The sequence below is a fragment of the Sarcophilus harrisii genome, chromosome 2 (genome assembly GCF_902635505.1).
Source record: "Sarcophilus harrisii chromosome 2, mSarHar1.11, whole genome shotgun sequence".
Classification (NCBI taxonomy): domain Eukaryota; kingdom Metazoa; phylum Chordata; class Mammalia; order Dasyuromorphia; family Dasyuridae; genus Sarcophilus; species Sarcophilus harrisii.
The window spans coordinates 158,350,924-158,363,222 of NC_045427.1; the positions used below are offsets into that span (position 1 = coordinate 158,350,924).

General features: G+C 32.5%; 1 protein-coding gene across 1 annotated transcript in view; it reads right to left on the reverse strand.

Moving 5' to 3' along the window:
• SPTLC3 (serine palmitoyltransferase long chain base subunit 3) overlaps nucleotides 1-12,299 on the reverse strand; it is a 188,834-nt gene that overhangs the window by 150,481 nt on the left and 26,054 nt on the right. The window contains exon 2 of the mRNA XM_003758184.3: nucleotides 2,131-2,316. Within this exon, the coding sequence (XP_003758232.1) occupies nucleotides 2,131-2,316 (186 nt within the window). The remainder of the gene's footprint in view (nucleotides 1-2,130; nucleotides 2,317-12,299) is intronic.

Here is a 12,299-nt window from a genome sequence, read left to right on the forward strand (position 1 = left end):
GACTCATATGTGCAAAAATTTTTATATCAGCTCCTTTTGTGATGCAAAGAATTGGAAAATCATTTAGATGACCATTAATTGGGGAATGGCTGAATAAATTATGGTATAGGAAAATAATGGAATATTATTGTTCTATAAAAAATGATGAACAAGCTGGTTTTAGAAAGACCTGGAAAGATTTGCATGAAATGATGCTGAGCAAAACTAGCAGGATTAGGAATACATTGTACACATAACAGCAATATTGTGCGATGATCAACTATGAAAAACTTGTTCAGCAGTTCAGTGATCCAAGGTAAATTTAATAAAGTTTGGAGAGAGAACTATGGACACTGAATATAAATCAACACATGCTATGTTCACTTTTTTCCTTCTTTTTTCTACTTTTTTTCTCTCTTGTAGTTTTTCCCTTTTGTTCTGATTTTTCTCTCCCAATCTTATTTATAAGGAAATGCTTTTTTAAAAAATGAATATACATGTATGACCAGAAAACAATTAATAAAAAGTATAGAGATACAAAGTATCTTGAAATTAATGGTTATTAATAATTGCTACTATCTCCAAGGGTGGATTTGGTGAAGGAGCGAGAAACCTGGAGGAATTATTAGATACAGATGAGCAAACTGAGGCATAAAAGGGAAGTACAACATCATAGAGGTAAATGCCAGGACCAAAATTGGAATCTGCCTGTTCTGACTAAAGTTTTATTGGAATTAAAAAAAATCTTAAGAAATCATTACTTTGTAATTGCTTTATATTTCTTGTTTTGATTTATTTATAACTTTAATTACAAAGGATTTTTGTGTAGTTTCACTGTAGAATACCTACATAGATGCTATGTAATAACATTCACTCCTTTCCATGTATCTCCTCTTCCTCATTTCCCAAAGAAATTGAATTTGAAAATAATTTTATGATATCATTCATATAAAATCCTTGATAATTTGTGTTGGCCCTATGGAAAATTCTGAACATTAAACCAAGCTGAGTAAATTAGTTCTAAATTGAATATGAAATGAATGTTTCAGGAATCTATTTAACCTAGATCAAGGATCTTAACTTGATATCGATGAAGTTTTTTTTTAACACATTTATATATAAAATATATAATTTCAATATAATTGGCTTCCTTTATAATCCTGTGTATTTTAAATTTACATTTTTAAAAACATTATTCTGAGAAGGGATCCATAAATTTCACCAGACTGCTAAAGAGATTTTATGGTACCAAAAAAAAAAATGAGTTCCTGATATAGATGAAAGTCTATTATTTAATTATATATTCCTTTCTGTCAAAATTATATATGCATATCTACACATACATATATGTATATACGTATTAAGGTGTTAAGTAAGTGGAATTGATAAGACAATGGTGATCTAATTTAGCATGGTGATTAATAGTTCTCTAAGTTCAGTATAACTGAGTTAATCTTACAACAAATAATGGTTTCCTAATGATATAATGATTGGTTTATACTCAGTATAGAGTATGTGAGTTGGGACAAACTCAGCCAGGGTCAGAGCCAGATTTATTCACTCCATCTTCCATCACTGTGGTGGCAGGCTCTCCTCCTTCTCTTCTCCACTGAAACCAAGACTCTGGAAGGCCTACAAGAAAGCTAGCCTGAGCCACAGGAAAGGAAACTAGATTGTAAAGGAGATAATAAAGGATTTGGACTATTCTTGTGGTGATTACTCCTCTGAAACAAAGGCTGCTCCACAGACCTCCAGAAAACCAACCAAGAACATTATTATTTTTTTAATTTTATAATAGCTTTTTATTTACAAGTTATATGCATGGATAATTTTACAGCATTGACAATTGCCAAACCTTTTGTTCCAATTTTTCCCCTCCTTCCCCCCACCCCCATCCCTAGATGGCAGGATGACCAATATATGTTAAATATGTTAAAGTATAAATTAAATACAAAATAAGTATACATGTCCAAACTGTTATTTTGCTATATAAAAAGAATTGGACTATGAAACATTGTACAATTAGCCCATGAAAGAAATAAAAAATGCAGGTGGGCAAAAATATAGCAACCAAGAACATCATTATATATAAAGAAAAAATATGTACAAGTATAAGGATTAATGGAAGCTGGGTAAAATATTCATACATACTTTTTGTTCTTTTCGTTCTACAGCCATGTTGCATTTTTCTATTCCATGATTTCTCAAAAAATCTCGGAGGTAGCCAAATAATGTTCCAATTCCATAACCCAGGTAAGTTAAAATAGCAACAACCATTGGTACTTCTTCAAAAGATTCAACAAATGGTTTACTGTAGACATGTGGCTTTCCATTTTGCTGAAAATATAAAAGAAAATCTCAGTTTAATACAGACCAGCTTGTCATTTGTTCACATCTGTCTTAGACAGATGTGCTGATGGTTTTCAATCCAGGTTTCTAAGTCTTCAAATGGGGACAGTCTGTGCTTCAGTGTAGCCCCAAGGAGATGCAGAAAAACTACACTGGCTTCAGTACATACAACAACCCTAAGACTCTGGCTCAGTACCAGGTAAGCTGCCAGACTCACTATGGCCTCCAGTCATCCCCATCTCCTTAGCACTACAGCACAGACATGAGTCCTCTATGGGCGTCAAGGCAATATTAATATAGGGTGAGATAAACAGTCAGGGCTTGCAATCTCTTCAGAAGAAGCACAAAATGGTGTCATTTCCCAGGGAGCATAGCTCAAATTTAAAAGAAAGCAAAAAAGACTTAAAAAAAAAAAAAGAGCAAAAAAAAAAAATCAAGGAAAAAATAACCTGGCCATAGAAAGTTATTATGGTGTCAGAGAAGATCAAGAAACAAATCCAAAGATAACAATGTCAAAATATCTATAGGCAAAACTCCAAAGGAAAATGGGAAGTAATAATGACTTTATGTAACATCAAGAATCAAACAAATTCAAAAGAATGAAAAATTAGAAGAAAATGTAAAATAACTCATTGGAAAAAACTGATCTAAAAATAGTTCCAGTAGAAAAATGTTAGAATTTTTGAACTACCAGAAACCATAATCAAAAGGAGAATCTGGACAATCATTCAAGAAATTATCAAGGAAAAGTACATTATTATTTTGGTTGCAGAGGACAAAATAGACATTGAAAGAATCCACTGGTCACCTCAGGAAAGAGTTCCCAAAAATGAAAACTGCAGAGATTATAGCCAAAAGAAGAAATATTCCAAATGGTCAGAAAGCAACAAATCACATATTGGGGAGCTACAATCAAGATTACACAGGACTTAACAGTTCCAGCACTATTAGATCAGATGTCAGAGAACATATTATTTGGAAAGCAAAGGAGATAGGACTACAACCAAGAATCATCTACTTGGTTAGACTAAGCATAATACATCAAGAGAAAAAATGGTCATCTGATGAAATGGAAGAATTTCAAGCTTTCATAAGGAAAAGACCATAATTCAATAAAAAATTTGATCCCTAATATTAAGAATCAAAAACCAAGAGAAACCTAAAAAAGTGAAAAGGGAAAAGAAAATGTAAGGGATTCAATGAAGCTGAACTGTTTACATCTCAAAATGGAAAGATGATACTTTAAATTCTTAAAAATTGTACCACTAATAGTATATCAAAAGCAATACATATATATATAGACAGGGGGCATAGATATAAGTGGAATTTGAAGGGATGACAAAGTAAAGGTGGGATGAGGAAAGACTGAGAGAAGAGTCTTCCCTCATCCCACCTTTACTTAATCTCCTTTACTTCTACTTCTTTATAAGGTAAGATAGATTTTTATATTCATTTCTTCTTTGACTCAATACTGATGAGACTATTACCCACCCTCCCATTTTACCTTCACTGTAATTGGCTTTTTGTGCCTCTATGTGGAATAATTTACTTCTGCCTCTCCCTTCCTTCTGAAACCAGTATATTCTTTCTCATCCCTTAGTTTTGTTTCTGTTTTTTGTCATCCCTTCAAATGGATGACCATTTTTTGACTGTGTAGGTAGTGGAATCAAAACATTGATGAAAGAAAGAGTGAAAAGGAAGAGAGGATAAAATGGAGGAAAAATAGGATGTAAGGAAAAATAGTATTCACAACTGTGATTGTGAATGGAATGAAATCTTCCATAAAACAAAAATGGATAGTAGAGTGCATAAAAACCCAGACATCTACATGTTGTTTATAAGAAAGTCACTTGAAGTAGGGACATACACACAGAGTAAAAACGTAAGGGACTGGAGCAGAATCTATTATGCTTCAGCTGAAGTAAAAAAAAAAAAAGCAGGGAAAGCAATCCTGATCTCAGGCAAAGCAAAAGTAAAAAGTAGACTTAGTAAAAGAGATTAGGAAGGAAACTATATCTGGCTAAAAGGTTTCATAGAATAGACAATGAAGTAATAGTAATACTAAACATATATGCATCCAAATGGTATAGCATCCAAATTCTTAAAGAAGTTAAGTGAGTTACAGTTTCATCACTAAACAAGATAAACAAGAAAGAACATTACAAAATGTAAAAGAGATCATTTTGATTATATTAAAAAAACTTTTGCACAAACAAAACCAATGCAATCAAGATTAGAACAAAAGCAGAAAGCTAGGAGACAATTTTTACAGCAAGTGTCTCTGATAAAGACCTCTTTCTGAAATATATAGAGAATTAAATTTATAATAATATAAGCAACTCCTCAATTGATAAATGCTCAAAAGTATAAATAAGCAGTTTTTCAATGAGGAAATCAAAGCTATCTATAGTCACCTGAAGATGTGGTTTAAATCAGTTTTGATTAGAGAAATGCATATTAAACTCTGAAGTACCACCTCACAAATATCAGATTGGTTAATATTACAAAAAAGGAAAAATTATAAATGTTGGAGAGGTTGTGGAAAAATTGGAATCCTAATGCATTGTTGGGACAGTTTTGAACTGATCCAACCACAGTACCATTTGAAACTGTGCTCATAGGGCAATAAAACTGTGCATATCCCTTAACTTGGCAACATTCCTATTGAATCTGTATCTCAAAGAGACCACAAAAAAGGAAAAATAAGACCTACATGTACAAAAATATTTATAGCAGTCCTTTTTGTGATGGTGAAATATTGAGAACTGGGAGAATGCCCATCAATTGGGGAAATGGCTGAACAAGTTGTAATATACTTGAATGTAATGGAATAGTATTATACAATTAGAAATGAATGACAAGGAGATCTCAGAAAAACCTGGAAGGACTTGTACAAACTGATGCAAAACAAAATGAGCAGAGCCAGGAAAACATTATTTACAGTATCAGCAATCTTGTATGATAATCAACTATGAATGATTCAACCTTTCTCAGCAACACAATCAAGATAAGTTAGTACCAAAGACTCACAAAGGAAACTGCTGTCCATGTCCAGATAAAGAAGTGATGGACTCTGGATGCAGATTGAAGCACACCTTTCCCTCTATTCTTTTTCATGTTTTTCTTTTCCTTGTGATCTGTTTCTTCTTTCACAATTGTGACTAATATGGAAATATGTTCTATATAATAGTATATGTATAACCTGTCAAATGGTCTACCATTTTTGGAAGGAGGAGGGAGGCTAAAAAAATTGAAATTCAAAATCTTGTAAAAATGAATGCTAAAAATTGTCTTGACTTGTAATGGGGAAAATAAAATACTATTAAAAAAACAAAGTATACTCTAAAAGTAAGTGAACTTATCTACAGGATTCAAAACTTCTCCATTTGCTGAGACCAATGGTTCTGTGCATAGATGGTAAAAAGTTAGCTAAAAAATAATGGTTTGGTCATGTATACTTATTGTGTATCTAATTTATATTTAATATATTTAACATCTACTGGTCATCCTGCCATCTGGGGGAGGGGGTGAGGGGAAGGAGGGGAAATAGAACAAGAGGTTTGGCAATTGTCAATACTGTAAAGTTACCCATACATATAACCTGTAAATAAAAGGCTATTTAAAAAATATATAAATAAATAAAAAGAAAAAAAAGAGTTAGCTGAAAGAGAACCTCTGTTCTTGATATTGATTGTCAAGCTAAAATTAGCACAAGTGGAGGAGAAAGTTCCATATTCTGTTGCATCTCATCCTCAGTAAGGATACCCCTTGTGACAAGCTTTTGGGAGACAATGGACAAGAGTGCTATAGGACAAATAAACATTGTAACTTGCATCACCAGAAGGAACTTCCAAAATAATTAGTTCATGTAACCATTTGAGGATGTTATGATTTTTGTGAGTGAAATAAATATGATTGAATATACTTCATTATTTTTGAAAATATTGATTTAATCATCTGACAGATGATTGATGGAAGATTAGCAATGATAAACACATTTTTGGGCATATCTAATGTATGGATTTATTTTGCTTGACTATGTTTATTTGTAACAAGAGGTAATTTTTTAAACTTAGAATATTTACTGGGAGTGGGAGAGAGGGCAAATAATAATTTATACCTTGTCTTTAACCTTCCCATCCCCAGCTCTTAGCACAGTACCTGACACACAGTAGATATTTAGTAAATTCTTCTTAACTTGATATGTACGTAAAATAAGTAAAAGAAATGTAAAAATTAAAAAAAGCAAGAACAGAAAGGGATATGTGTTTAACTCTTTTTTTTGTTCAGATAGAGTATAAAATGCTTGACTACCCTCTAATTAAAATATTCTCTTACAGTTCATTTATATGAAATATTAAGTTCCTTCTTCTTTCTGATTTTTTTTTTTGTATTGTATTCTACTTTAAACCATGAAAAGAAAATAAAGTTATATCCAGGCTTTTTATTTCTTTTATTTAATGTCCTCTCTGAAGATAGAACTTTTCTGATCCTTTTCTTTCCCCCCTATTAAATTGTAATTACTTTATCATTGTTCAGCCCCTTTCAATTGTTCCCCAAAACTTTTTTTTTAATTTACCTTAACATATGTTTACATTTCAGAGTTCTACTCAATTGTGATCCCTTTTTTCAAAAGTGCTTGCAAATTTTTTATTCTAATAAGCATCCATTATTAAATTTTTAAAAAATCTTAAGCAACAAAAATAACATTTCCATATACAGAATACCGAAAGAAGATTCCATATTCATACTGCCCTGGTGTGTGTGTGTGTGTGTGTGTGTGTGTGTGTGTGTGTATGCATGTGTGCTTGTGGCTCACAGTTCTGCCATGATTCTCAATACAGTGACCCAAGGGATAGGAGGTTTGAATGAGGTGGGGGAGACTTGAATGATTTTATTCCCAATTTCTGTTCTGACAACGCTGAGTCGATGATTTGGATACAAGTCTCTGATTATTGAGGCTTGAACTCTTTTAAGTCTGCTTTTCAAGTGCTTCATTTGCTTGGTTTCAGAATCTTTAACTTTGAAACAATAAAAAGATTTTAAGTAGAAATGCCTAGCAGACAGTTGGAGTAGAAGGATTGAATCTTAGGCAAGATTAGAATTTGAAATTAGACATGAAGAGGTTTCAGTGGCTAACTTATTTCACCTTAATTTGAAAAAAAATTCTATCTATGATACACTGGACAACTGGTCCTTCAACTTTTGCTTAAAGCCTCCATTAGTGAGAAATCCACTACCTCCCAATTGAATCCATTCTAGTGTTTGCTGACTCACTTAGAGTTAGTTACCTAAGAATTAGAAAAATTCCTCTTAACATAAATAAATTTGCTTCTCTCTTCTTTTATTTCTCATTTTTCCTAGTTCTGACCTCAAGAACCAAACAGAAGCCTGATCCCACACCTATTTATAGCTCTTCAAATATTGAAAATACCTATCATATCATCTAGATTCATTTGTTATTATTTAATATATGAGGAATTATTTTTCTTTTATAATTAGGATTTCATTAATTTTTGTTTGATCATTGGTACATAGGCATTATTACAATTAGAAAATACAGTACTGGAAAATTTAAAAATGATATAGGGGTAATTCTTTTCTAAAATGTTATTCCAGTTACTTTCTTTAAGTTTGGAGGTAAGTTCTAAGAAGAGGATATAAAATACAGTAACCTTAATATGGATAACATAGTAGGTATTTTACAAAGCAAAGTTTCATCAATTTTGTATTCAATAAACTACAAAAGCTGTACACATTCTCCTGTCTTTAACAGCACATTAAAATATTTACTGGAAGAAAATTTTATCACCACCATCAAAGACACCATTGTTATAGATAGAACAATATTTTTTTGAAGGGGAGATTCAACACCAGGAAGCACTTTTATTTAGAAACAATTGTACAAAGAAACAAAATGGTTGCAGATTAATTAAAATCAGATATTTAAAATTCCTGCTCACAATTCAAAATTGCTACCTTTTTTTAATTTAATATAATATAAAAACTACCTATGGAATTTTAAGTGTATGCTTAATACACTCAACACCTTCTTATTCAGCATTCTATTAATCTGCAGCTGTATTTTTAAAATGGCAACAACAGTAAAAACAAAAAACAGTATGTGATTTCACCTCTTTAATTAGGATTATGAATAAAGTAACTTTAGATGGTTTATACTTAAATAAATGTTTTAAAAAGTAAGTTGAAGATGTGGGATTACATTATTCTTAAATTATGTTTCTAGAGTTACTCAAAACCTGCATTTGCAAAATAGTTGATTATAATATTGTTATGAATTATACAAGAAAAGTAACAGGGACAGTTGTTAAAATACTTAATGTAAGATGTTATTAAGATATGGTTTCTCCAAAATGTCAAGAATTTCAAAGGAATTAATGAAGAGAAAAACAAATGAAGATGGCCTATCTGTACCAGATCTAAAACTATATTATAAAGCAATGGTCATTAAAACCACTTGGTACTGGCTAAGAAATAGAGGAGTTGGTCAGTGGAATAGATAAGGTTCACAGAACAAAATAGCCAATCACTATAACAATTTAGTATTTAACAAACTCGAAGGCCCTAGCTTTTAGAATTAGAATTCATTATTTGACAAAAACTGCTGGGAAAATTGGATACTATTATGGCAGAAAGTAGGCATAGATCCACACCTAACACCATATACCAAGATAAGGTTGAAATGGGTTCATGATCTAGACATAAAGAATGATATTATAAGCAAATCAGAAGAACATAGAATAGTTTACCTTTCAGATTTGTGGAGGAGGAAGGAATCTGTGATCAAAGAAGAATTAGAGACCATTATTGATAACAAAATAGATAATTTTGATTATATTAAATTAAAAAGATTTTGTACAAACAAAACGAATGCAGACAAGATTAGAAGGGAAGCAATAAACTGGGAAATAATTTTTACATCCAAAGGATCTGATAAAGACTTCATTTCTAAAATATATAGAGAAATGACTCAAATTTGTAATAATTCAAGCTATTCTCCAATTGATAAATGGTCAAAGGATATGAACAGACAATTTTCAGATGAAGAAATTGAAACTATTTGTAGTCACATGAAAAGGTGCTCCAAATCACTATTGATGAGAGAAATGCAAATTAAGACAACTCTGAGATACTACTACATACCTCTCAGATTGGCTAAGATGATAGGAAAAGATAATGACAAATATTGGAGGTGAGGTGGGAAAATTGGGACACCGATGCTTTTGTTGGTGGGACTGTGAACGGATCCAACCATTTTGGAGAGCAGTTGGGAACTATGCTCAAAAAGTTATCAAACTGTGCGTAACCTTTGATACAGCAGTTTTAATACAGTTTTGGGTTTATATCCCAAAGAAATCTTAAAAGAGGCAAAGGGACCCACATGTGCAAAAATGTTTGTGGCAGCCCTCTTTGTGGTGGCAAGAAACTGGAAACTGAATGGATGCCCGTAAATTAAAGAATGGCTGAATAAATTATGGTATATGAATGTTATGGAATACTATTATTTTGTAAGAAACGACCAGCAGGATTATTTCAGAGAGACTTGGAGAGACCTACATGAACTGATGCTAAGTGAAATGAACAGAACCAGGAGATCATTATACATGGCAACAATACTATATGACGATCAATTCAGATGGATGTGGCTATCTTCAACAATGAGATGATTCAGAGCAGTTTTATTTGTTCAGTGATGAAGAGAGCCATCTATACCTAAAGAGAGGACCTTGGGACCTCAGTGTGGATCATAACATAGCTTTCTCACTCTCATTGTTGTTATTTGCTTTCATTTTGTTTTTTTTCTCAGGTTTTCTTTTTCTTCCTTCTTGATCTAATTTTTCTTGTGCAACAAGATAACTATCTAAATATGTATACGTATATTGGATCTAACATGTATTTCAACATAAAAAAGATCTGGTTTCTCTCTTGCTGAATCAAAGACTGGAATCCCTTTATTTTTAATTTCTCCATTTTCCACAGGCAAGTCATCTGTAGTCTCTTCTTGGTTAGTTCCTTCTTCTTGTTTATTTTTTACTCCTTTATTTTCCCTTTTGTTTTAATGTTTTGGTTCTCAGATTTATCCTTCCCTTTAGTCTTTTTGGGCTTGGGTTAAACTTTTTCAAGCACCAGTTTAACTGATAATCTTGCAAGAGTGGTTAGGGAATAGTGGTTAAGCTCTGCTACAGAGATCATCTTTTTTGGAACAGGACTACTGAGCTGTGCCATTCCTCCTCCTTCAGGCTGTGTTGTTAGATGGAAACAGATGGTACAGTCAGAATTGTTGGAGAGAAAATACATAAATGGGGAAGAGAAGAAGGTTGAGGCCTCACCTTTGGATTATGCTTTCATTAGGTTAGGAGAAGAAGAGGAGCCAGGAAAGGAGACAACTTAGGAAATTTCAATAGCTGGATGTAAGAATATCAACAATAGTGCTATTATACTATGCCTTCCTTTCAACTTATTTTGTTTTTCATTTGATGTGTAAAAATAGGGAAAAAGCCCTCAAAATAAATTGAATGCAAGTAGAACTATTCCATTCGACTTGTGTGTAACCCCCCCAAAATCCTACTCCATTGCTTTATTGTGATGTGAAGAACTGTGGAATCTTGAAGACTATCCTTGTGCAATATAATTGCTAATTGGTTCTACTATTCTAGAAAAGCTTCATATATAATGGCAATTTGCCAAATATTACCTGAGAATGCCTGGAAGTCCTTGAGGTCAGAACTATTTTTAGAATAATATTAAAATTCTACTTGCCTATTTAAACACTTCATAGGTTTCAACTAAAACAACGTATAATAACAGACTGATTGTAGAGAAAGTGTGGGAATCTAGTTTTTTATTAAGAAAAATGTTAAAGAGATTTGCAAAAAATCTGTCCTCACTATATATATTTATTTATTTTGAAAAACATTTATTTTTCATAAAAATATTTTTAAGACTTCCAGGTCAGATTTTTAAGACTTCTAGCAATGATATATTAATTAGGTTTAATATAGGATGGAGGACTAGACATCTTCTTTGATTCCTACAATTTCTTAAACTATCCAAAACAGAAATTATATGTTAATGGTTAAGCAACTCCAGCTGTCTTTATGGTCTAGGACAACCAGAATCCAAAAAAGGTTAAACCCCACCCCCAAACCTATGAACTGATTTTACTGATCCTATCATCACTCTGCCCTTCTTCTCTGCTTCCCACACTATGGGCAGTAAAGCCTCACTAGCAAACCCAAGAACACACTTTTCCTATGTTGTAGAGTCCCCAGTTTCAATCTATGGAAATCTGCCCTGGCCATGACAGGAAGCCAAGTAGATGTAGCTTCTCAAGAGGCTACAATCTTATATCACTAGTAGAGCCAGTGCCAGGACAGATAACCCTAAGTAAAAGCACTATAAGGCTCTGAATTTCCGGGGTAAAGAAGAAAGGAAAGAAGAAGTAGAACTGGACACTTTGTGACTTTAAGGGAAGAGGGCTCAATGTAATTAGCAGTCTACTAAGAATGAGGGAGAGAGTAAGCATCTAATTCTCTCTAGTTCTATCCATCTAAAAGTCAGTTAGGTCAGAAAAATAGGCTGATGAACTCTGAATTGCTTTGCATTAATAGAGACTGAAGGACTTTGAGAACTGGCCTTCAAGGAAACCAAGGGGAGAGAATCAGAAAGTTGAGTGATAAGGAAAATTAAGGGGGGAAAAGTTACCAAAGGGAGATTGAAAATTTTGTTAAACATTTTTTGTTTGTATTTTTTAAATTAGCGATAACAATAATGTTACCAAAGATTTCAGAAAGAAAAAACCTCAGTACTTTGAAGTTAAGCAATCAAATCAGTAGGAAAAACAGTTATAAAAGAAGGAAACATAGTCTTCAGATTTAGTAAACAAGTTTAGGCATTTATGAATTAATTTTGGAAGGAAAATTATCTAATATTTGATAAGAGGGAGGACC